The 27813-nt window shown below is 38.6% G+C and overlaps 1 protein-coding gene across 2 annotated transcripts in view; it reads left to right on the plus strand.

The window, feature by feature from the left end:
- Positions 1 to 16078: 16078 nt before the first annotated feature.
- The window catches only part of PI15 (peptidase inhibitor 15), a 36720-nt gene continuing 24985 nt past the window's right edge, over positions 16079 to 27813 (plus strand). Inside the window, exons 1-2 of one of the 2 annotated variants that reach the window (XM_027561219.1) lie at positions 16079 to 16273; positions 16804 to 17143. In XM_027561219.1, the coding sequence (XP_027417020.1) occupies positions 16871 to 17143 (273 nt within the window). In that variant the 5' untranslated portion in view covers positions 16079 to 16273; positions 16804 to 16870. The remainder of the gene's footprint in view (positions 16274 to 16803; positions 17144 to 27813) is intronic. The other variant, XM_027561218.1, reaches the window with a different exon arrangement.

A 27813-nucleotide genomic window follows, 5' to 3' on the forward strand; every position in this document is an offset into this window, starting at 1 on the left:
ACATAAAAAAAACTGTTTAATAAACAACAGAAAATTGCAGAAAAAGTGGGTATTATGGGATGATTTTCCCACCACAATGTTGGGAAATTGTTCTTTTTGTTTTGGTTACTGTTAGTCAGAGATGGAGATTGCACATAGTAGTTTGTGCAAAACAATTTCATTTCAAATATTAAAGGGCAGTCACTTAAAAAAGAAAGATAACTTTTATTTAGGTTTTAAGGGTGTATATTCATCACAATTTAAAATATTTTACACAGTTTTTTTCCCCCACTCATATTAAAATCTGTAGTTTTCATTAAGGTAAGACATATTCTTCTTGACTCTCATGTGCTCAGTGCTCAGTCACTTCAGTCGGGTCTGACCTTTAGCAACTGTATGGACTGTAGCCCACCAGGCTCCTCTGTCCATGGGATTCTCCAGGCAAGAATACTGGAGTGGGTTGCCATGCCCTCCTCCAGGGGATCTTCTCAACCCAGGGATGGAAACTGTGTCTCCTACATTGCAGATGGATTCTTTACCATGGAGGCACTGAGTAAGCTCCTTAACTTTCATATGTCTAAACAATTCAGCAGCCAAAAAGTAATTGTTAAGTACAAATTATTTTTCTAGGTATTCTAGAGCTACAGATGATACAGTCCTTGTCCATAAGGAATTTATGATTGTGTGGTAGTTAGAACACTAATGTATGTTAGACACAGAAGGAATAATGAAAGAGATGATCTAATACAGAATAAAAATGGCATCAGTTATAGGTGAGGTAAATGTTAGCTTGTACTTCTTTATCTTGTCTCTGGAAGGATCTGAGACAATTTGTTAAAGTACTCTAGAAAGCCTATAGAGAGGATTTGCAGAGGTGACGAGGGAGTGAGTTTATGCCACTGGGGACAAATTCTGAGCAAATCTGCAATGAACACAGGCTTCATTTCATAAGGAAGCAACTGGCTTCACTAACAAAATGCTAATGGTGAATAGGAATAGATAGTACAAAGGAGAAAGACAGATTTATATTCCTAGGATAAAGGACTTTTGTAATTTTAAATAGGTGAATAATAAGATAGGAATCGGAGAAGGCAATGGCAACCCACTCCAGTACTCTTGCCTGGCAAATCCCATGGACGGAGGAGCCTGGTAGGCTGCAGTCCATGGGGTCGCTAAGAGTCGGGGACTACTGAGCAACTTCACTTTCACTTTTCACTTTCATGCACTGGAGAAGGAAATGGCAACCCACTCCAGTGTTCTTGCCTGGAGAATCTCAGGGACCAGGCAGCCTGCTGGGCTGCCGTCTATGGGGTCGCAGAGAGTCGGACACGACTGAAGCGACTTAGCAGCCGAAAGATAGGACTATTTGTGAAATTAATAATAATAATAAATAAAAATGTTTATAAAATTCGGGTAAACAATGGGCTGGTTATATAGGCATTAGGAAAACCTTACGTGAGGTAGTTAAGCGTGTATTTGAGCATCCATATCATGAGTGTGTAAGATGGAGTAATCAAAATTTATAAATAGAGAGGCTGAATTGGTCCATTCAGTCCATGTTTGTTATTGTACTGGGTAGGGTGCCAGCCCAGTGGGAGTGCAGAGATGAACCAGAGACAGGCCTCCCCTTACCTCATTACCCTGTGAGAAAGCTCAACATGAAATTAACTAGCAACTCTAATTATACAAATACCTACAATCTTCTTCTAAGTCAGTGGTTCGCCCAAAAGGCAGAATCACTATGACTTGAGAATATATTAGAAAAGCAAATTTTTGAACCTATTCCAGTTGTTCTAAGAAACTCTGTTTCAATATTCTGTGGTTTAACCTGCCTTCTGGGTGATTCTATAATAATATTGGTAAAGCCTGTGAGCCTCCGTTCTGAGAAAATTAGAAATATGCAAATTACAAGCCAGGGGTAGGATGCAGTGAAGGTTGAGAGGTCCTTGTGGCAGAAAATCTACATCTTTCAGGGATTATCTAGCGAAATCAACCTACTGTATGAGTGTGCTGATTGGGAAAGAAGGTTAAATGTTGTTTTTAGGTATCATAAGTGCATGTTACCATGGGCCTATGGAGACATTTGCCTCACATTTGTTACCTAGTTTGTTAGCAACGCCAGTTTGGGTATTATCATAACAGCCAAGAGGTTACCCTGAAGTAGAGAGTAGGGAGATTAAATGATAAGCAAAGCCTTAAAATTTCTTCAAAATATACTATAATCAGTCTCTATATGTTCATGGAAATCTAGCCCTACCCAATGATTTCTTCAGATTAGTCAAGGCCTTTATTTTCTATTATATTAGCTTGTATATGGACAGCGTGATGGACACGGAGGCCTGGCGTGCTGCAGTCCATGGGGTTGCAAAAAGTCAGACACGACTGGGTGACTGAACTGAACTGAACTTAATAAAACACCACTAAGACTTACTGACGGAGAAGGCAATGGCATCCCACTCCAGTACTCTTGCCTGGAAAATCCCATGGACGGAGGAACCTGGTAGGCCCTTTCACTTTTCACTTTCATGCGTTGGAGAAGGAAATGGCAACCCACTCCAGTGTTCTTGCCTGAAGAATCCCAGGGACGGGGGAGCCTGGTGGGCTGCCGTCTATGGGGTCACAGAGAGTCAGACACGACTGAAGCGATTTAGCAGCAGTAGCAGCAGTGACTCAGCAGTAAATAATCCACCTGCTAATGCAGGAGATGCAGAGTCAATCCTTGGATTAGGAAAATCTCCTGGAGACGGAAATGGCAACCCACTCCAGTGTTGTTGCCTGGAGAACCCCATGGACAGAGGAGCCTGGTGGTCTACCATCCATGGGGTTGCAAAGAGTCGGACATGACTTGGCGACTAAACAGCAACATTATAGCTTATACTTACTCATGTTCATGTAATCTTTACATGCAGATAATTTAGGGTGAAACGTGTATAACCAGAGTTAAAAGCATCCCAGGATAGTTCCTTCTTCTTGTTGTCTTAACCATTCCCCATCTCTACTCTTTGACTTTCTTCCTTTTACTTCCTAACACCTGTCATTTTCCAAGGACTGTTTTCTGAACTGTATATTTTTTCCCTTTACCATCACTACCTTAAAGAGCTAGTATATTTTCACATATTTCCCTCACATCTAGATTTTGAAGATTATATTTATTTCTAGTCTCCTAAGAATATTTTTGAAGCTTAGTAATACTTTTTTTTTAATATAATGATAGCTTACTAAGTCTCATGGGACTCAGTCTTAATTTAGTTCCAAATGAACGCACTGTTTTTTAACTACCCATCTATAGCTAGCAACATATAATGGGACCTCACGCCAGAGATTGTATATTCTGATTTTGCATTTTTCCCCCTAAATTTATTTTGACTTCTTCCTCTCATTTATATTGACTTATTAAACTTTATTCCTGCTTCCTTGCCTGAACTAAGAAGTTATACTAAAGTACTTAATCACATATTAACTAATTCTCTAGTGTTGATTGGTTTCTGGACAGAACCTGACCCACAATATATTGTAATTCCTACTCCCATTTGTCCCAATGTCATAAATCCTGACCATTACCAAATTCCCAGTACTATGTCTCCAACTCCACAGAATGATATTTCCAACTGAATAGCATTTCAAACTCAACACATGCAAATTAAGCTTTTCATTTTACTCCCCAGATGGGATTTTCTTAACAAATTCTTGGGCAGAGTTTTTTTTTCCCAAGCTTCTAGGATTAGAACTTTTGGGACATTTAAGTTTTATTACTGATTACTTATTAAACCCTATTCCTTGACTACATGTAATTGCTCTGTCCTATAAGAGTGCTATCTTTAATTTTTATCTCTGTGTCTAATTTCTATTCTTTTAATGTGGAAGTCTCTGTCTTCACCGACATCAATTTATTCTTAGTCATCCTTTATACTCAGCCTAATTTTCATCTTTTAATAAGAAATCCACAGTTAACATTTGCAGATTTCTCTCCATTTAAAAGTTTCCAGATAATTTTTTTCTATAATTTTAAATAATTCAGTACATATGTCTTATTTCTGCAACTGACATTTAAGACATTTAAGAGCACAGGGTCATTGAGTTTTTATTAATATTTCCATTGTTATCTTTAGTGCCCCAACAGAGGATAGAAAATTCAGTAAATTTATAATAATTGCTTCATAAATGATATATATTTATATAAATCTCACTTTACTCCAAAATGATTGTGTACTATAGCAACTAGGAAATCATGCTTTGTCTTCAGAAAAATACAGGTTTGTATCTCAACTTTAGCATTTTGTAGCTTAATACTTGAGTAAATTGCCTAATTTAATAAGTCTATTTTCTTTGCAGTGAAATAGAGATGTATGGAAACTTTCTCAAAGGTTATCATTTGTTGTTACAATTTTTTTTGGGTTGACAAGTACCTTATTTTTACGTAAAAATTAAGATTTGCATTTCTTATTTTTCTTTCAAGATACAGTTTACAACTTGTAGAACTATCTTTTAATGTTTAAAAGCTGTTTGCATCTTTAGTTTTATCCATTTGTTCATTTATTCACCCAGTCACTAATTTATTCATTTACTTTTAGTAGTTTTCAAGGAGCACACAATATGGAGTATACTACTAGAAAAAACCATACATCCATAGAAACCAGAAGTTCTAGCTTTGAGTGTGGATCCACCCTTCCATTCTAACTGAGAAATCATAATTAAGTTACTTCTGGGAGAATTAAATTTTATCTTAAAAAAGTTCCTATCATAGAAAGTCTCAATATATCATGACAACTATTATTTTTATCATTTGTTGTCATTAAAAAATATTCAGTGACATTTTAAAATAGGACTGACATATACACACTGCTATATAACCAACAAAAACCTGCTATATAACACAGGAAACTGCCCAATATTATGTAACAACCCTAATGGGAAAAGAATTTGAAAAAGAATAGATACATGTATATGTATAATTGCTATCCAACTGAAATTATCACAACATTGTTAGTCAACTATATTCCAATATAAAATAAAAAGAAAAAAAAAGAGAACAATATTAAAGGAAAAATAATAATTTAAAATCATGACCACCAAAAACACAAATAGGTAAGGAACATAAAATCAGATGAATTTGTAGTTATGCAAACCTGCAGTCAACATTGGACACTGAAATTGACTATCTGGGTTCTGTTAACCATAGCAAAAAAGAAAATACAATCAGTTATAAGGTTGGAAATGGCCATAAAGGAAAAAGATACAAATTCTGGTAGAGAAATGAAGCTTTTCCTATTACCTATAGGAAATAAACTTTTCATACTCAGACTTCTAAGTGATGTGGAAAACCCTTAACAATATCCCTGGAATTACTGACCCAGCACCACTCCCCTACATCTGAGGCACAGTATCAATACACAAGTCAGGGAAAGCACTCTTGTAGCACTAAAAGAAATGTGGCCCCAAAGTGTGGCTTTCTGTTCCCATTTGGCTTAATGCAGAGGTAACACCTAAGCAATCTAGATAGGTCCTCCAAACAACTTTATGTAAACATCTATAGTGTATCAGAAAGTTGATACATCACAATTCAGGAGCCCACACACAGCTAGTTGGACTTTGATGTGCATCTAAGCTCTGGCTCTAAGTAATAACTGACTCTTTGTGACCCCCAAAGGGACTACAGCCTGCTAGGCTCCTCTGTCCATGGACTTTTCTGGAACACTAGAGTAGGTTGCCATTTCCTCCTCCAGGGGCTGTTGCCAACCCAGGGATCAAACCAGCATCTCTTGTATCTCCTGCAGGCAGTTTATTTACCACTAGTGCCACCTGGGAAGCCGGGATTTGGAGGTGAACATATTCTTATCTGAGTCACTGTTGTATACTGAAACTAACACAATATTGTAAATGAACTTAGTTCAATTTTTTTTAATTTAAATTAATAAAGGAACAAAATATTCCAAGAACAGAAAAAAAAAAATTCCAAAAGAGGGAATCTCAATTCAAGCTGTCTACAGCAAATGTCCAGTAGTTCAGAGTTCTCCTTCACCCTCCTTCTCAAGATGACACTAGAGGGTAGAGAAGATCTTGGATCATTTCATGAGGATAGAGCTTTTTAATTGTGCCTATCACCCCTGGATGTTAATTTGCTCAAGTGTCAGCACTGTCTGAGGTGTCTTGTAGATAGGCATTATGTTAACATCTGCTCTTGAAATTGCAGTGCTGAAACTCAGAGTCTCTCACTTAGGATAGTGAGAATCCAGTGGCCCTCCCTTGCTGGCATGTCCTGCTTCCACTCTCACTGGCACTCCAGGGCTTCTGACTTTCAATCAAGGTGTTCTTCCCCAATCTTTCTTTGGGCCCTCCCCCCATCTGCAGCCTCTATTACAAAGGTTATCTCACTCTTTGTTATTGCCCTTCTGTCCCCAATCCTCTCCCCCACTGAAGCATGCTGAAAATTGCTTTCTGAGATACTTGTGATCAGGGAGAGGTTCGGTCTATACTATATCTGCTCTTCTCTCTGCTCAAATATGCCATGTTGCCAATGCCACTACTCCATTCAGCTGTGGGAATGGCATAATGGTATGGAGTACCCTGCAATGGTTCTCCTCCTAGAAATCTTGTTTAGAAGTAAGTTAAAGACCTTCTACTTTTGATTCTCTCTGGTTTGTATACATGAACTATCCAGCCTTTGCCACTCATGCTTCATTTTCTAAAATTGTCACCTGGAATGATGAGTTACTCTATTGTATCTATCTTCCTCTTTCTCTTATTATATTCTCTCGAACAAGGAATCCTTTCTTTTTCTCCCTCTTCTGTCTAGAAGGGACTTGTGCTATGTGATAAGATCTTCATCCCTGAGGTATCATTAACCCGTTCCCTTCCTTGGGGCCATTGTGGCAATCGGACTTTGTGAGGATACGATTTATTTATTTTTATTGGAATGCAATTGCTTTACAATGTTGTGTTACTTTCTGCTGTACAACAGAGTGAATCAGCTACTTGTATACATATATCCCCTCCCTTTTGCACCTTCCTCCACTCTCCCATCCCACCCCTCTAGGTAATCACAGAGGAATGAGCTGAGCTCCCTGTGTTATACAGCAGGTTCCCACTCGCTCTCTGTTTAACACATGGCAATGTATTTATGTCAATCCCAATCTCCCAATTCACCCCACACTCTCCATCCCTTCACTGCTGTGTCCACATATCTGTTCTCTATGCCTGCATCTCTATTTCTGCCCTGGAAATAGGTTCATCTGTACCATTTTTCTAGATTCCTCATATATCTGTTAATATACAATATTTGTTTTTCTTGTAAGAACATGATTTATGGGAAGCATAATAATGATTTCAGTTTATTATTTTCAGAATATTAACCCATTATGCATAATTTTGCTCAACAGAATTTTTCATGACTTGATTACCAGATAGTCTGAGAAGGTTACTATCAAATGTCTGGAATGGCACATACTCAAGACATTTAAATGCTCTTACCATTGCCCTTTACAAGGGCCTCTAATCATGCACACCTCTAATCATGGTCATTGTGAATGACAAATGATGGGCTTTGTGATATATAATCTGCCTAATGACTCAAGGCATCCTAATACCACCATCTCATATGCTCATTTCTAAATTTTTACTGGGCAACTAATGAGACTTTCCCACAAAGTTTATCCAGACCTTCTTCACAGCGAAAGGACCAAACAGAATTGATGACTCTGGCCAGAGTGCAGATGGCTTTTGAAGAGTGCAAGTTTTTTCTGGCTGTGTGCTGAGGTCCTGGATTAGAAAAAGACCATGCTGATATAGCATTTGTTTATCAAATTTAACAAACATCTTTCAAATGCCAACTATAGGCAAAGTCTGAAATGATGGCATGAATAAGTACATTAAAATCTCTCAGTGTACTTGACCCACAGCACAGACAGAACTTCTGGCCTTTATTTTGATATATTCTTGGCACATGGAAACAAATGTCCTGCCATTGAATCACTGGGCTGTTCTTTTTTTCTAGAATCAACTTTACCTTAAACATTAGGGAGAAAAATATATAAGCACACAATTTCTGGATGATCCAAGTATTCACGTCATTTTTTTCTTTCATTAAATAACCAATACTCATACCCTAGGGCTTCCCAGGTGGCTTTCCAAGTCTCTAAATTGAGGTAGTATAGCTAAGCTATGAGATTCTTCTTGATTCACCGGACACTTTGGGCTTAAGAATTTTGAGATTGTTACTCAAGATTTGTGAAGGATATCTAGAGGAGATAGAGAAAAATATGCACCCATTTCAAGGATTGATTAGAAAATGAAGGGGTACCTTCCTTTTGTACTGACCCTAGAGAAACCAAGGACTAGAGTTCACACACTTTGTTTTAAAATGACACCACAATCCCTGAGATGAGAGTGACTGTTGCCTCCTCTTTATCCAGGGCCATGAAACATGCACAGTAGCAACTACGACATCTATGTTTTTTCAGGGCCTCATTTTCTGCATTAAAACAAAGACAAAAACACAGCCTCAAACTCAGATAAGAAGGTAGACAAGGACCTACAGGCGAGGTATTTGAGGAGTGGCACAACTGAGTTATTAGGATAAAGGGGTTCAGTAAGTTAGAAGCTCCTGTAACATAACCAAATCCAGAGAGAGAGCCCAGCAAACTCAAACGTGGTTTCACTTTGACCTCCATCTTCAATTTTGTCATCTGTTTATTTGCTCAGTAGATATACTTTAATCTGCACTCTTTACCAAATTAATTTGTGTTAATCAATTAATGTTTACTTTAGGTTATAAATGTATATACTTTAAAAAATCTACTAGTTCTATGCTGCTGCTGCTAAGTCGCTTCAGTTGTGTCCGACTCTGTGCGACCCCATAGACGGCAGCCCACCAGGCTCCCCCGTCCCTGGGATTCTCCAGGTAAGAACACTGGAGTGGGTTGCCATTTCCTTCTCCAATGCATGAAAGTGAAAAGTGAAAATGAAGTCGCTCGGTCGTGTCCGACTCGTAGCGACCCCATGGACTGCAGCCTACCAGGCTCCTCCGTCCATGGGATTTTCCAGGCAAGAGTACTGGAATGGGGTGCCATTGCCTTCTCTAAGTCAAAATAAAAATACATTAGTCTCAGTACCTCACTTCCGCTATATTTCTGCTCCCCAGGAGCAACCACTTTTACCTCTCTTATTATTTTTTAATTTTTCTTTTATATTGTGGTATAGTTGATTTATAATGTCATGTTAGTTCCAGGCATATAGCAAAGTGGTTCTGTTACACATATATCCAATCCTTTTTATATTCTTTTCCCATATCAGTTACTACAGAATATTGAGTGGAGTTCCCTCTCCTGTTCGGTAGGTCCTTGTTGATTATCTATTTAATATATAGTGGACTTCCCTAGTGGCTTAGACAGTAAAGAATCTGCCTGCAAAGTAGGGGACCTGGGTTCAATTCCTGGGTTGAAAAGAATCCCTGGAGAAGGGAATGGCTACCCACTCCAGTATTCTTGCCCGGTGAATTCCATGGACAGAGGAGCCCAGTGGGCTACAGTGGATGGGATCCCAAAGAGTTGGACATGACTGAGCGACTAACACTCTCACTTTTCATATGTTAATCTCAAACTCCTAATTTATCCCTCCCTGGCCCCATACCTTTCACCTTTAGTAACCATAAGTTTGAAAACTGTAAGTTTTCTATGTCTGTGGGTCTATTTCTGTTTTGTAAATAAATTCATCTGTACCATTTTTTTTAGATTCCACATAGATAGAATGTAATATTTGTCTTTCTCTGTCTGACTTACTCCACTTAGTATGATGATCTCCATGTTTATGCTGCTGCAAATGGCACTATTTCACTCTTTTTTTATGGCTGAGAAATATTCCATTGTATGTATGAACCACTTATTTTTCCAGTCATCTGTTGATGGACATTTAGGTTGCTTCCCACATTCACCACTTTTAATAGTTTCTTCTTGATAGTTTACTCCATATTTTCAATTAATATACATACTCCTTGATTTAAAAAAAAATAGATATTCTCCAAAATTTTCCTGTGGTAGCTAGCCTTCAAGACAACCCTCAATAATTCTCATCTACTGGGTTACGGTCTTGTATAGTCTCCTTCATCCTTGAAGAGGTCTGAGTGGCTCATGTAACCAGCAGGGCATCGTGGAAATGTTGGTGTGGGAGTGCCATAGATAGGTTGTAAAACACACTGGATCTTCTACCTTGCTCACTCAGGGATCACTCACTATGCGGAAACCAGCTTCAATGCTGTGAGGACATTCAGGCAGCTCTGTGCAGTGGTCCATATGGTGAAGTCCATATACGCTCGCCTTCTGCCAACAGCACCAACCTGCCAGACAAGTGAATAAGCCCCTTTGGATGTTAATCCTCCAGCCCCATTTAAGTCTTCCAGCCACATTTGACTACATTTAGTCCCAACATTTTGACTAAAACTTTATGAGAAACCCTGAGCTAGAACAGTAACTAAGCTATTCTCAAATTCCTGACCCACGGAAAAAGTATGAGACCATAAATATTTACTGTTGTTTTAATATCTAAGCTTTGGAATAACTTGTTTTGCAGTAGTTGATATTATATATTTACTGTAATAGAAAGTGAATGTTTAGCTCTCCTTTAAGCCCCAACCTCCTTCCCTATATACATACAAATTCACACTTCTTTCTTCTTCCTTTTGATAACACTATTTGTTGTCCATATTATGTATATATAATTATTCATGGCAGAGTCACACAGCATTAACTTACTGAAGCCAAAAGAGAAAAAAAAAAAATACAAACAGTGGTTAAGTGTAGTTGGGACATAAAGTGTGGCCAGGGTACAGAAATAGAAACCATTGGTTGAAGAGAATAAAGCTTAAAAGGTAAACTGATTTATATTCTCAAGACCCTGGTGAGGCAGATCAAGTCACTTAAACTCGATTCTGTGGGCAATGAGAACAAAGAGAGAGTTGCATGCAAATGGGTGAAATGATTCAGTTCACTTTTTAAGAAGGCAAAGTTGATAATGAACAACAGGAGTAACACTACAGTAATACTAGGGAAAGACTGTAGAATTAACTTCAAGCAGACATAATAATGATAAAAGGGGAATATATTGGCAGGACCTCTCAGGGATAAAAAATCCACATGTTCTTTTACAAGTGGTTGACCAGTTTTCCCAGCACCACTTGATAAAGAGATTGTCTTTAATCCATTGTATATTCTTGCCTCCTTTGTCAAAGATAAGGTGTCCATATGTGCGTGGATTTATCTCTGGACTTTCTATTTTGTTCCATTGATCTATATTTCTGTCTTTGTGCTAGTACCATACTGTCTTGATAACTGTGTTTTTGTAGTAGAGCCTGAAGTCAGGTAGGTTGATTCCTCCAGTTCCATTCTTCTTTCTCAAGATCGCTTTGGCTATTCGAGGTTTCTTGTATTTCCATACAAATTGTGAAATTATTTGTTCTAGCTCTGTGAAGAATACTGTTGGTAGCTTGATAGGGATTGCATTGAATCTATAAATTGCTTTGGGTAGTATACTCATTTTCACTATATTGATTCTTCCAATCCATGAACATGGTATATTTCTCCATCTATTAGTGTCCTCTTTGATTTCTTTCACCAGTGTTTTATAGTTTTCTATATATAGGTTTTTAGTTTCTTTAGGTAGATACATTCCTAAGTATTTTATTCTTTCCGTTGCAATGGTGAATGGAATTGTTTCCTTAATTTCTCTTTCTGTTTTCTCATTATTAGTGTATAGGAATGCAAGGGATTTCTGGGTGTTGATTTATATCCTGCAACTTTACTATAGTCATTGATTACTTCTAGTAATTTTCTGGTGGAGTCTTTAGGGTTTTCTATGTAGAGGATCATGTCATCTGCAAATAGTGAGAGTTTTACTTCTTCTTTTCCAATTTGGATTCCTTTTATTTCTTTTTCTGCTCTGATTCCTGTGGCCAAAACTTCCAAAACTATGTTGAATAGTAATGGTGAAAGTGGGCACCCTTGTCTTGTTCCTGACTTTAGAGGAAATGCTTTCAGTTTTTCACCATTGAGGATAATGTTTGCTGTGGAGCCTATTATACAGAGTGAAGTAAGCCAGAAGGAAAAACACCAATACAGTATACTAACGCATATATATGGAATTTAGAAAGATGATAACAATAACCCTGTGTACGAGACAGCAAAAGAGACACTGATGTATGGAACAATCTTATGGACTCTGTGGGAGAGGGAGAGGGTGGGAAGATTTGGGAGAATGGCATTGAAACATGTAAAATATCATGTATGAAACGAGATGCCAGTCCAGGTTCAATGCACGATACTGGATGCTTGGGGCTAGTGCACGGGGATGACCCAAAGGGATGGTATAGGGAGGGAGGAGGGAGGAGGGTTCAGGATGGGGAACACATGTATACCTGTGATGGATTCATTTTGATATTTGGCAAAACTAATACAATTATGTAAAGTTTAAAAATAAAATAAAATTTAAAAAAAAAAAGAAAAAAAAATCCACATGTTTTGTAAAACTAGTAGATGTACGATGCAAGGTGAGAATGAATAAGGAAAGGATGATTTGGGGTTCTGTCCTGGGGATGACAGAATAAAGCTATAATTTCTATTTATATGGCATGTCACAATTTACAAAACTCATGTATAGGGCAGTCAGTTATGTTAACTACCTTGTGATAAATTAATATGTATTAAATAACAAATAGGGTTAGTATAGGAATGTTAAAAAGACCCTAATCACTACTAAATCATTTCTTTGTGAAGACACTCTACTTAGTTTTTCCCAGTCAACTTTTTCTCCTGATAAAGTAGAAGTTGACGTGTTCGCCTTTTTAAACATACTTGTCTATATCTATTCTCTGCATGTTACTATTATACATAAATGGATTTTTAAAACAATTTATTCAGTGGGCATAAATGGATTTTTAAAACAGTTTATTCCAGTGGGCTTGAGCCTCTGTGTGTCTGAAAAAAGTAATTTAGATAGTACTTCTGAGATTTGAGTATATGAGTCATCTGAGGATCCTGATAAAGTGCAGATTCTAACTCAACAGGTCTTGGATTGAGCCCCAAATCCTGCATTTCTAACAAGCTCCTGTGATGTCAATGCTACTAGTCTAAGGAATACATTTTGATTAGAAATGTTTTATACTAAAGCCATATGTGTATCTGTACCCCCACACACTCAAAGTGCTTAAGCAGTTGTACCATTTGGGGACATATAATATATCTGATTTCAATTTTAAAACAGCAACAATTTTTGCACAGGTTTCAAGGTAGACAATAGTTGCTGCCAATTGTATATGTGTTTATTCTCAGTAATACAAGTGCATTCCATTTCTGTCTGTGTTGGCAAGCATTCCCCTAAAGGTTTCTAAACACATCAATGATCTTTTTTCAAGAAGAGCTCCATAAAGAACCGCCTCATTGTTAGTTGTTCATTAGTAGTTCTTTTACTGACAACTTGGACATATGCCTCCTAATTTTGCAAGTATTTTAAAATTAAAATTACTTCCAAAGCATTTCAAATACTTCTTCTGGCAATAACATCTGCTTGGAAGCAGAATTCTAACTCTCCTCCCACAGGTCTCTTCTTTTATGATTCCATAGCCTTGTGGGTTCTCTTAATAGTCTGAATTCCACAATATAATTCATGTGTGTTGAAAGACATCTGAAATCATTGACATGCCTCAGGGTCTCAGAATTAAGCAACTATTAGCTCTGTCCTCATGTAATTGGGCATGCTTGGGTCCATCTCAGGAATTCCTTCTTTCTCTTTCTCCTTACGCTTTCTCTTATAGGAAACCCATTTATGGTTCAAACAAGTTTTTCAAAGGACACATTTTTATCCCTGTAGAAGTACCTCAAGTCAAAGTTCAATGGATGAACAATAGCTCTTTGTATACATGACAAAGAAGTAACCTTGAAGGCAATGATTGATTTTTATGAGATTCTAAGCAAGAACTCAGTCACCCTGGAGAAAGAAAATCTCCTGTCTGCTACTTAGGCATTGTGTGGGTGCATGCATGCTCAGTCATGTCTGACTCTTTGTGACCCTATGGTCTGTAGCCCACCAGGCTCCTCTGTCTGTAGGATTTTCTAGGCAAGAATACTGGAGTGGGCTGCCATTTCCTCCTCCAGGGGTCTTCCCCACCGAGGAATTGAACCCATGACTCCTATATCTCCTGCATTGCAGGCAGATTGGTTACCAATGAGCCATCGGGGGACTTAGGCATTGAATGTCCTTTATCTTCCCCTTTGCCAGATAGCTATAAGAGGTATGTTGAAAAGGATAGGCTAATCAGTGGTGGTACTAATTTCTCAAAAGGTCTTGGGAATCTTTGAGTTGGATGGCCCGCAGAAAATATGTTGCTTAACCTCCTATTTGATTTAGGAATCCTTAACACGGCATCTTTGAGATTCAGTCAAGGTGCCACGAGTACTTTCTGTAGGGGTGAGATCCTAGCTGGACAGCTCCAGTTGTTAAACTTCTGCAGCTGGGAGCAGTCATGAGCATTTCCTGAAGCTGCTCTGATGTTTCATACTATTCTGCTCTCACCTTCTGTGCTCGTTTTAGATGTTTTTGTCTTTTCAATTTTGCCATGTTAATTCCTATTTACTGCTTTTAGTATTGCACCTTAAAGTCTTCTCAAATTACTCAAATTTAGTTAGGAACTTAATACCAAAATAGAGCAAAACCTGAACTTTGACTCATGCTATCAACATCAAAGAGTATATCTCACCACTGAATTTTGAACTTCAGAAGCACTCCCAGTTTCTAACACTGTACTGCTCTTGTAAGGAAGTGGTGTGCATCCAGCGGTGATGAAGTTCATCTCACCATTGGACGCACACCTTTGCTCTCCCATTTTTAGATGCACCCATGAAGAGTTAAACTATGTGCATCAGGCCACACGTACTGGTAGAGACCCAGCTGGGAGTATAGCCCAGGAAACTTGGCTCGCAGTCGTGGTGTGCTTCTTACCACATGACCATCATTTCTGACAAATATAAAATCACGTAGTACTCTTCCTGCTGAAACATGCAGGAGACAACACACGTTGGCAAAGTAGACTAGTCAGTGTATGTTAAGCAAATTATTTAGCTGAATAATGTGCGGTTTACAAGATTCCTGTTGCCATGGACTGAATGGTCCACATTTTGTTAATGTTATCATGACACAGGGTATTTGTGAGGGTCTTTTTAAAACAAATCGCCTTAATAGTCACATTCTTGGCTCTTGTCTTGCCAGACATAGATTTTGCTCCAATGGCATCTTTCTAAGAAGGCACTACTGACTGTTGGCAGCAGCTACTGCTGCATTTAAATTCTTCATGGCCTCTAAGCTGTGCCCTCCAATATGTTTCCTGAGAAGCTAAGCTACTCTTAGCTTAAAATTTCAACTATATGCTTCTAAACCTGAAACAGATGTTATCTTGGCTGCTGTCATTTGTCATGAGCGTCTCTCTTTGTATTATATACAAGATAGATAAAAGGCAGGTAATTTGTTGCCTCACTTTGTAGAGAAAGGAAAAAAGGGAGAGAGAGTGAAACAAGAGAAAGAGATAGAGAGAGACTAAATATATAAATTAGAGGAATGAAGCCACATGGAGACAGAAAAGTACAACCACTTGAGCATCTATTATCCTAATATCATATGCTATAGTTTAGCTACTACCGACTTGCCTGGCATCTCTTTTGAATCATATTTGTGGCCACCCAGATTAACTCTGTGAGCTGTTCTTTTGATTTAATATCAGCTTGCTCTTTTCAGCTCCCATGTCATTTACTGTTTTTAAAAGAAATGTACTGCTTGTTACTCAACCTTCTGTGTTTTCAAGAACTCACAGTCCCCTTTTTTTTCTCCTTTTTGTATGGGAACCAGGAACTAGAAAGCATTAAATGAGGAAAATTAACCACTCAGAAAAGGTGGAAGCCCAGAGAAAAAAAGGCTTGTCTTCTATGGTTTGTACTTGGTAAGCTGTGGGTGTGACTCAATTTCCTCACCACCCACATAAAAAGGTTGCCACCCAATCACTGTTTTTTCTATCCAAAACCCCTCCCCTTTGATTTTGGCTAGGAGAGACCCTAAGAAAGACTGCCCTTTCTGGACTGCTGCAGACTGTGACATATAAAAGCTGTTAGCTGCTCCTGTAGCCAGCAGCACTCAAACCTTGTAGAGTTTTGCTCTCTGAGATTTGTAATAAGACACACTCCTGTCACAAGAGTTCATGCTACAACCTAGCAAAGAACTTTACATTTTTGGAAGAATACTATATTCATTTTGGCTTTGTGCAGAGGTAAGCTATTTAGCTCAACAAGTTTATTTTGCATGCATTGTTTTAAAAGTAGCTCACATTTTTACTTTTTTAGAAGTGAGATTGGGTTATTATAACTTTTTTTGTATCTATTCTATTACTGGGTGTCCATATATGTTTGGGGGACATTATCAGCACATTCTCTGTTATTACCTGTGATGCAGTTTTCCTTTCACTCTCAAGATGAGTTTCAATTCCTTAAGTTTTCCCTCTGAAAATAAATATGTAGTAATGCATTCTGTGACTCAGGCATTTGGGGTAAATGGCTCACATTCAGTTTAGGGTGAGTAGCCATGCTGTTTATTTTTCTCTAGCTAGAGGAAGTTCCTCTTAGGGGTTTGCCTCATAACACCAAGTAAAATGTATAGAGACCACTACAGGTTGTCTCCTAGGCTTGACTTCAACATTTGTTTGGATTTTTTGAAGACAGTCAAATCAAGCACTGATTTTGTAAATTCATACCCTCTGGCCCTATTGTTGTTGTTGTGTTTTTTTTTTTTTTTCCTTTATAGACCCTAACTCTACTTTTCCGCTTTAAGGCAAAGTAAACTCCTGGCCTCTTCCTCTCCACCTCTCAAAATGATAGCAATCTCTGCCGTCAACAGTGCACTCCTGTTCTCCCTTCTCTGTGAAGCCAGTGCCGTCGTCTTACTCAATTCCACTGACTCATCCCCGCCAACCAATAATTTCACTGATATTGAAGCAGCCCTGGAAGCACAACTAGACTCTGCGGATATCCCCAAAACCAGGCGGAAGCGCTACATTTCGCAGAATGACATGATCGCCATTCTTGATTATCATAACCAAGTTCGGGGCAAAGTGTTCCCACCAGCAGCAAACATGGAATATATGGTAAGAGAAATGTGTTTTCTTTGAATTCTGAGGGAGGGCACTTTGTTTAAGGTGTATGTTGAGAGGATCCAAAGAGTTTGTGTGTTAAAGGATATGGGGTTTTTTGCACCTTTTATCTTAGGGAAGGTTCTGAAGTGCCTGGTAAATTAAAGACTGTTCTATCATAGAATTAAAAGGGAAGGAAAGTATCTAATATTTTTGTGTGAGTTCCATAACCCTTGATGAAACAGGTCTTATATGAGAAAGAGATAAAGGGTGGGGTATGATGACTGATCACATTTGGAAGGTCCTCCTTAAAAAAAAAAAAGTCACAGGGAACTTTTTCTGTGCTGTGTTGGTCTAATAGTCATATTTATCAACTAAAATATTTCTTGAAAATAATTTTTTTAAATTATAGGTTTTGTGTGCATGATTTATTTTCTGGGTAGGTGTCTCTTCCCTTTCTTGGACAAAGCTGCTTCTGACACTAATCTATTTGTATTCTCAGAGAACATGCTGACTTTTTCCTCCCTGTGATTTAATGCTTTGTCGTTCAGATAACAGTGAAGCCAGCACATTTGTGCACTGTTCCAACTTGCCTTGAACACATTCTTTGCTCTCTCTTAAAAACAAAACAAAACAAAACAAAAAATAGGCTCTCTGTGTTTAAGTTGTTTTACTTAGAAAGTAACTTTTTTTAAAGTTGATATTAAAAGAGTAGATGTCTTTTTAAAGTTTCTTAATATTTGGTTTTGAATTTATACAAGGTTATGGTTAAACTTCCAGCACCTCCCAAGAGCACAGCTTGGAGCCTGTTTAAGGCAATGAAGACCACCAATATGGTATTTCTAAGCTGGGGTGGGGGAGGTGGTATCACTAACCACTTTTTATAAGTGCTGACCTAAATTTAGGGATTTCTGTCAGTTTTTAAATTTCTTTCTTTTATTTAACTAAGCTTTTTAATTGTAGATATCATTGTCACAAGAAAAATAAAGACTTGCCAAATGTAAGAGAGTCATGGTTCATAGAAGTACAATTCAGACTTTACTCAGAGGCATTTTTCTAGGATTTCTTAGTGAAACTGGAAAAGAAGATATCATTCCTTGTGTGTGAGGGGCAGTACAGTCTCATAATTAAGACTGTGGAGCCTGGAATTTAAATGCTTGGGTTCAAACCTCAGTCCTGGAATTATAAGTTGAATGAGTTCATTACCTAATTCTGTTTTATTTTCATCATCTCTAACATGAAGATAAAAGTATTATCTGCCACAAGGGGTTATTATGGGGAATGTATGAGCTGAGGGGTAGGACAATTAGACTAGATCCTACAGAAAAATAATGTGCAAGAAACATCAGTTTTTATGCATGCCTGTGAACTTACTGAGAAACATGCCCAGTGAAAACCTGTTCAAGATCTAAAAATAGGAGCAGTTACTCACATTGAACAGGTGTTTCTAGAAGTGATGCCCAGATACAGAAAGGAGAGTAATAACCATGTTTTCAAGCATCATACATTTTATGATACATAAGATTCTGTGCAAGCTCAAAAAGGTACGCTCTCCAGACTGCAGGTTTAGGGAGTACTACTTGATGGTGATCACATCACTATGCAGACTAGGGTGAGGATCAAGACAAATGAACTGGCTTTGGAGAGAAACTCATCTTGGTTGAAATCCTAACTATGCTGCTTGTTTTGTGGCCTTGTGCAAGTTGCTTAATATACATAAGATTGAACTTCCTTCTCTGTAAAATGGGAACAACAATTTATATAATAGCCAATCAATATGTAGTGTAATTTATTATTTCAATAATATGGAGGGAAGAGGGATGATCATGAATAATATGTAGGGTACAACACAGTGGAAATGCATTTTAAAAAGCCATATTTTTCCAGTTATGTTTTTCCCCACTGATCACAAATTGATTCCACATGCAATTATTAAATTGCTTCTATAAGCCGAAGATTTGGTTAATTGTTTCCATAGATGATCTCATTTGATAGCTCACAGTCTCCCTATGAGGTTAAGATTATGATCCTCATTTTACAAATGAGATCATTTAGGCCCAGAAAAGTTAATGACTAGGCAAAGGTGGTTTGGAAAATGAATAGTATCACCGGAATTATAATTTAGGTCTGTGCAATTTCAAAGCCTATGCTTGTATTGGGGGGCATCTTTCCATTTGTTAGATTGAGCAAATACTACATTGGGGGAACTGCTGGAGATGCTAGGATATCTGTTTCTTCCTTTATGGTGCTAGCTGAAATCATATAGTTTTTGTATTCTGCTTGACATCTCTTTCTTATTATTTGCTTTTGAACTATGGGAGCCACTATATATGATTTATTTTTTAAGAACCAGATACAATGCTAGTTGTATGGTAAATGCTTTATAAATCTTCCTCCACTTAGTAAGGGTGCCCCTGGTGCCTCAGATGGTAAAGAATCTGCCTGCAATTCAGGAGACCCAGGTTTGATCCCTGGACTGGGAAGATTTTCTGGAGAAGGGAATGGAAACCCACTCCAGTATTCTTGCCTGAAGAATTCCATGGACAGAGGAGCCTGGTAGGCTATAGTCTACCAAAGGGGTACAAAGAGTCAGACACATCTAACACTTCCACTTCTTCTTCACTTAGTAAAGAATGAAAAACAGTAGTATAGTACTATACTATAAAGTAACATTGTCTCAAGTTGTCATGTAAATACTCCATATAGTTCATCACACATATATTTACTCAGTTACTGTTTATTGAGCATTTACTATATGTGAGACACTATTCTAAACACCCAGCATAAATTTGTGAATAAAATAGATATTCCTTGGCCCCCTGGGTGAGGATTCAGACAATAAACAAGATCAACAAATTACATAGTATGTCAGAAAGTGATAAGTTTATGAAGAAAAATAAAGCAGGTTGAGGTTTGGATATTTCATAGTGTAATCATGAAGGCCCTTAGAATGTCCTAGAGTAAGGGGAGGGAGGGAGCCACGTGGATAGAGGAGGGAAGACTCTTCCAGACAGAGGGAAGAGCCTGAGTAAAGCCTCTAAGGTGGGCGGGAGGGGAGCAGATCAGTTCAGTTAGAAAAACATGGTCGGTTTAGTGAATTCCTGTCTCTGTGGGGCTTCCCAGGTGGCTCAGGGTTAAAGAATCCACTGCCAACACAGGAGACGTGGGCTTGATCCTTGGGTTGGGAAGATCCCCTGGAGAAGGAAATGGCAACCCATTCCAGTATTCTTGCCTGGAAAATCCCATGAGCAGAGGAGCCTGGTGGGCTAGTCAGAGGAGCATGGACCCTGGACCATGGAGTTGCAAAAGAATCAGACATGACTTAGCAACTAAATAACAACAAAAGTCTCTATGAGTAAAAGGACCAGCTGAAATAATTCACTGGATCCCTCTGGCAGACTCAGAGAAACTTTGAGGGAAGTAAAACTTTGAGGTCAGAGCAGGAATGTTCAGTTCAGCTAGTTCAGTTCAGTTGCTCAGTCATGTCCGACTCTTTGCAACCCCATGAATCGCAGCACGCCAGGCCTCCCTGTCCATCACCAACTCCCGGAGTTCACTCAGACTCACGTCCATTGAGTCGGTGATGCCATCCAGCCATCTCATCCTCTGTCGTCCCCTTCTCCTCCTGCCCCCAATCCCTCCCAGCATCAGGGTCTTTTTCAGTGAGTCAACTCTTCTCATGAGGGGGCCAAAGTACTGGAGTTTCAGCTTTAGAATCATTCCTTCCAAAGAACACCCAGGACTGATCTCCTTTAGAATGAAAAAATGGACTGGTTGGATCTCCATGCAGTCCAAGAGACTCTCAAGAGTCTTCTCCAACACCACAGTTCAAAAGCATCAGTTCTTCGGTGCTCAGCTTTCTTCACAGTCCAACTCTCACATCAAGCGACTTTAACTCCCAGGTCAGGTGAAAAATACAAATCTCAGTTGAACACACCTACTTTTAATTTGTTTAACATTGCTTTGGATTGTGAACAATTTGAAAGTAAGTTCCATTCCTAACCTCAAATATAGGCCTCAGAAACTGAGGATACTTATCTCACTGTTGCTCCAAGCTCTGTGTTCAAACTGTCCCCTCGGTGGATGATAGCACCGTGGGACCCTCACAGAGGATGTTCTTCAGCTCAAGGTTCTTTCTAATTGCACCAGCCTGACCTGAAATCACCTTCATTCACAACTTTTCTAAAACTTTCCCCATGCTATTTCCTCACCTTCTACTGTCTTCTTAACTTGTGTGTGTGTGCTCAGGTGTGTCCTCTTTGCGACCCCATACACTGTAGCTTACCAGGCTCCTCTGTCCATGGGATTTCCCAGGCAAGAATACTGGAGTGGGTTGCCATTTCCTTCTTCAGGGGATCTTACTGACCCAGGAATCAAACCCAAATCTCCTGTGTTCTTTAAGAATGTTTTGTTCTTTACTGACACTTCCTATAATCACAGCCACATTTGATCTCTCCTTTGAGTCACTGTAACCTATTATGTCTATCATACTGCTCTCATCAAAATCAGATCCAATTTATAGTCATTTGTATATTTCCTGCAAACTTCCTAATTTTAAGCTTTTATTTTCTTGGGAAATTTCTTGTGTACAAACAGTAATCAAGCATTATTTGGTGAATTTATTTGAAATCCCTATGAATTATTATATGTTTAACATGGATCAATTTTGATATTATTATTTATAATTAGAGTTCACTCATCATTTATAATAATATTTTATCTTGTGCACCTAAAATACAAAAGTTTTTCAAAATTTGAAAAAAGAAATCCCCTTAAAATTAACTGATTTTTTTCTTCTTCAAGTACTGGATTATGTTCATATATGCTTGAGTGAATTAAGTGGACACAATTTGAACATGAGATTGGTGACATTCATATTATAGTGTATAATATTTTCTTTGGGTATATTGGCCATGATTTTAGTGGAAAGCACATACTTAGAAATATTTAATTTTCCAAACACTGTATCCTGTTAAAAAATAATAGAGTTTAAGATATGCAAGTCAAACTCTTGGCTTCTATTCTACAATTAGTTTCTTGACAAATTTCCAGAGCTGCTTGGATACCAGCTGTTTTTCATTCTTCCTAAGGGCAACTTAAACTCTAAACCACAAACCACACTAGTTTCTCAGAATACGAGTCATCCTTAAAAGAATAAGATTATAAGACTCATACATGAAGTAAAACTTGTAGGATATTTCTTGAATTTAAGTCAGTTGAATGAATTTTTAAAAATGTGAAGTCCTTTTGTGAGAGGATAAGAGCCAAAGATAACAGAAAACCTTGTATTTAAAGTGTAAACAAAACAGGAGAAACAAGCAGGGAGAAAAAAAAACCTTAAGCACACTGTAAGACGCAATATGAAGTGAAGTAAAGTGAAGTCGCTCAGTCGTGTCCGACTCTTTGCGACCCCATGGACTGTAGCCTACCAGGTTCCTCCCTCCATGGGATTCTCCAGGCAAGAGTACTAGAGTGGGTTGCCATTTCCTTCTCCAGGGGATCTTCCCGACCCAGGGATCGAACCTGGGTCTCCCGCATTCCAGGCAGACGTTTTAACCTCTGAGCCACCCATGTAAGACACTGCTGTGTAATAAAACAGTACAGACAAATACCAAAATACCATGGAGAAATCACAGAAAGAGGAGGTAATCCATAGTTGCAAAATCATGAAAGGCTCTTTGGAGGAAGGGTATTTAAAATAGATGCTCAGGAAGGGGCAGGATTGACTGTTACAGTAAGTAAATCAGTACATGAACAAAATCACCAAGAGAGAAAAAGCATAGCACATTATCCATGTTGTCAAGGATTTTGAGAACAGGTTGAGGATCACTTAATACAAGAGCAATTAGGAAGGCCATGGAGGCTTTATATCCGGGTCAAAGGTGCAGAGAAAAGTGGCACCTGGCAATTGAGGGAGTTTAGATTGGCTGTGAAGATGGGCCAAGAATTAGCAACGATTGAATCAGTGGGGCCATTCTTTTAGCAAAGGTAAGGAGGAGCTGGGCTTCCCTGGTGGCTCAGTGGTAAAGAATTCACCTGCTAAGGCAGGATACACAGGTTCGATCCCTGGGTCAGGAAAATCCCCTGGAGAAAGAGATGGTAGCCCACTCCAGTATTCTTTTTGCTTGGGAAATCCCATGGACAGAAAAGCCTGGCAGACTACAGTCCATGGGGTTGCAAAAGAATCCTACACCACTTAGTGACTAAAACAACAACAAAGGAGAAGCCAGACACCTACACCTACATGCTTTGACAGATATGAACAGCTAATGGAAATAGTTCATAGGCACATGTGATAGCAGACTTCATAGATGAGAGAATGGTGGAAAGACAGGTAGGGGACAGCATGAAGATAATGATGGATATGAGCTAAAACCTTAAAACTAAAAATGCATAATGTAATTTCAAGAAGCCAAAGTTGTTAAATTGATAATATGGCCAATTTTGTTTGTTTGGTGCCTACAAATATTACTTGCAGAGCTAAGGGAGTAAGTCTTCCTATATTTTTCTGGAGAAGAGAAAAATACTAGTTTCCAAGTCACAGCAGGTGGTAAAGTTACAGAAAGCATGACTCAAACGAGTGAATGGAGAAGAGATTAATCTGTCCTCAGAAACAGCACAATAAAGTATTGGCCTACAGTAATTTATGTCTTGAGAATAAGGAAAAACTCAAGTTTTGTTTATTTGGGCTTCATGTGGAAGAAAATGTAGATAATATAAATGACTTTTTCCCCTTTATTCAATAGTTGACTAAACATCTGTGATGTCTATCCTTATCTTTTTTTTTTTTTTAATGAAATCATATACTGTACTAGATGGCACATTTCCTCTCATTTGGGAAGGATAACTCAATTTCCCTTTTATAAACATGAGTAACTTGATGTATCTAACCAATTTTTTTTTTTTCCAATGAGTGCTTTTCTGACCACTAGAAAGCCTCCTGAGAATGTTGCCAGCCAACAGGGAAGTGAGAAAGGCTGCTGACAGGAAGGCATTTGTCCAGCACATTTGAAACTCCACATTCCTGTTCTCCTACATGTAGAACCTTTTAAGTGTCTTGGCTTCAAACAGAGACCAGGCACATTTTACAGGAATTTTCTCCCCAGGTGCGTGTTGCGTAGCATTTCTAAGTTAGTATTGCTTACATATGAATGTTCAGCTCTCCACTTGTGTAGCCAGCTAAAGGCAAGGACATTTTTGTTTGTGATTGTTTTGAATACAGGCTCCAAGAAGTGCAAATGTGAAAATGTTATCAAGCTGTGATTCAGAGCCCCACCATGCTTGCTAGAAGAGCTTTGAATCACACATAGGCTATATATGTGTGGACCATATTTCCTAGTACTCAACATTGCTTTTTCTGGTGGCAAATAATATTTGACCACATGCCATGGTATAGGAAATAATTTTATTATATTTCTGCTATTCGTTGGTGGTGTTCAGTCGCTAAGTTGTGTCTGACTCTTTGTGACCCCATGGACTATAGCATGCCAGTCTCCTCTGCCCTTCACTACCTCCTGGGGTTTGCTCAGGCTCATGTCCATTGAGTTGGTGATTCTATCTAAACACCTCATCCTCTGCTGCTCCCTTCTCCTTTTGCCTTTTGACTATTTGTAGAACCTAGAATCATTTCTGTCTCACAGAGAACACTCAGTCAAAATGTGTGGAACAACTGAATGGCATCTTCTAACTTTTGCTGGGCATTCCAGGTAAAGAGCGTGTAAGTATAGGACTCACAGTCTGCTGGGCAGGAATCACTCAGTATTCAGTCCCTCATCCACAATATGTATTTATGTGCCTGACAGGCTGAGGGATTCAATGGGGAGCAAAAAAGGCACTTTTTTATAGGAAGTACTGTGAAAACAGACAAGCAAGTGGGCAAAGCAGCGAGCTGAGTGCTAAAGTAGAATAAATAAAGGGTACTTGGGATCACAAGGCACATACCTAGCCCAAACTTGGACTGGGCTAGAGAGGCAGGGAAGACTTCCAAGAGGAAATGATTTCAAATATTAAATATGAAAATAAATAAAAGTTGTGCAGGCAGGAGTGGGAAAAAGGGAATTGGGTGGTAGGTGAGGAAGGGTGCTCTGAGAAGGTGCACATACATTGAAGGATAAAATTCAGTGTGGCTTGGACATAGAGGATAAAAGAAAAAGTGGTATTTGATGGGGCTGGGAAGGTAAGCAGAAATTTGAATTTTATTCTAAGATCAAGGCAAGTGGTTGAGGGTTTTAAGTTAGGGAATTAATTTGCCTTTCAGAAGGGTCATTCTGGCTTTAGCTTGAGAGAGGGATTGGAGAGAGGCAGAAGTAACAGCATAGTCAAGAGACCATTATAATCGCCTGGGGAAGGGAGAATTGGCCTTAGTGATGCTTAAGGGCATAGGGAAAAAATGAATTTGGGCCTTGAATCAGTAGGGGTGAGGGATTTATATGAAGAAGTAGCATGAGGATTTATATTGGGGGGCAGCCACAGAGGATACCTCTGTTTTTGACTAAGACAATTAAGTTTCCCTGAGCTGGAGAAAACAAAGTGCAGGTTTCTGGGAGTCATTAGGTAGCTGGAGGTTTGTCATCCAGGGTGCACATCTAGAGAGGTTGAAAATAGTAGCTAGTGTGTGGGAGGGAACATTCTTTCAAAACAAAGAATTTGGGATGGGAATTATGCTTTAGTAATCAGAATGGACCACTTTACATAATGGGGGTAGGGTAGTGTCATGGAGACAGCATGGATGGATGATTTTATGTCTGGGAATCTACTCAAGAATTTTTGCAAGAAAGTTTCATGTATCTTTATTTATTTATTTATTTTATTTTTTAGAATCAGTGCTGAGCCTTAAATCAACATGAATCCAAATCTATTTCAGAGGGCTGCATAGCGCCAGGTCCATCTAGTCTTTCTGACCTATTCAGCATAAGGTTTCGGGGGAAAATTAATCAAAGGACTTCAGAAAAATAGAAGTTGACTCGTCTGACTAGTCTGGTGTGCTGAATTTAATGTATCTGAAAACGATTTAATAGTCAGTCAATGACCATTAAATAGTTATACTTGAGATGTTTAATTGTCTATGAGAATTTCTAAAGAATGATGTGGGAGGAGGTCAGGGAAGATAAAGACTAACAGTTTAAAGTGGTCAAGAGAAATGTCTGGCATAGAATACATCATGGACTGAGGTTTGGAGGGATATGATTTGAATGTTTCCAATCCATGTAACCCATGGTGTCTAAAATCAGATAGATTTTAGCGTCCAAAAGCATATTTTTTGACACAAATATGGAAGAATGCCCCCAAAGTTGTGTGTTTAGACTAGACTTTTCATGACTCTTAAAATTTCACATCACATACTCCCAACTGAAACAGTCCAGAAATGTTGCTTAAGGGCACAATCTTTTTTTTTTTATCCTGCAAAGTGCATCAAATTCACATTTCATAATTTCATTAAATATGAGCATTCTACCCAATCTGCCTCTGCATTCCAGGGAGAGCATGTTTTCAGCAGGCAGTAGGGAGGCGGAAAGGCATTTGAATTCTTCTGACCAAGTGGGCAATAGCAAGATACAGGGTTTATGTGAGTGTCATAAGATAGTTTAACAGTGAAGAAGTCAGGTTTTAGATGATTATAACACTGAGTTGGTAAAAAAAAATTAACCACACATGAAAATGTCTTCCTGGCATATAAGCACAGTATTAAATGATAGCTGGTAGGTAGTAACTTCCTGCAAAAGGAGGACTATTGCTAGAATCCATCAGTAAGTGGTCTTCAAATTTAAAGATAAATCATATGTTAAAGGGGGATTTAAGGAAGGGAGTTATTATATTTTAAAACTCTGAAACGTTCTATAATTCTTATCTTCCACTGTTTGATGTTATTTTCCTGGAAGCAAGGTCCTTATTATCTATACACAATTCTGTTTCTGATTAGTTAGTTGCTTCAGGGTTTATCTGTTTTCACCTTATCTGATTGCTTGCTAAATTTAAGGTTTCATGTCTCTTAAACTTCAGGCTGCCAGATATCGCGATTGAAAATGCACCTCACCTTGTCTCCCATTTTAGGCAGCTTTCTAGCTCACAGACCACAACTCTTCCAGTGTCTGATCTTCCGACAATAATATTTACCATTCTGTACAACCTGCCCTGCTAAAACTGTGCTAAATTCTTCTTAGTCACTATCTCGCCTAACCTTCACAGCAGTCTTGTGAAATGGGAACAATTTTCTTTATTTAGAGACAGGAAATTTGAAGTTTGGACAGCGTAAGTAGCTTCCCCAAGGTCACAGAGCAAGTAAATCAAAATGATGAGAGCGCAGTTCTGTCTGACGGCAAAGCCCATGCTTTAAGAGACTATACAGTGCACACTCCCCTCCATGTGTTCATCTCCTGCTCTTGAGCCCACTGGCTTGGGAATGTCTCCACATGCATTTTATCTGAGGACATCACTGAATATTAGAAAGTATTTCTTCATGTGGAATCAAATCTTGCTTCCTGTACTCTTTCTAACCTTGGCAGCCACATAGGAAAAGTCTGTATTATGATACTGTTTCAAGTCTTTGAAGGCTATGAGCATCCATGCATTAGACCTTGACCCCCAATCACCCAGCTCTTTCTAACCCTCCAGCCTTTTTGTGCTAAATACCTATACACACTACCTCTTTCACCCAGAGTATGGCCAGCATCGGGAAGGCGGCATAA

Source organism: Bos indicus x Bos taurus, chromosome 14 (genome assembly GCF_003369695.1).
Source record: "Bos indicus x Bos taurus breed Angus x Brahman F1 hybrid chromosome 14, Bos_hybrid_MaternalHap_v2.0, whole genome shotgun sequence".
NCBI lineage: Eukaryota > Metazoa > Chordata > Mammalia > Artiodactyla > Bovidae > Bos > Bos indicus x Bos taurus.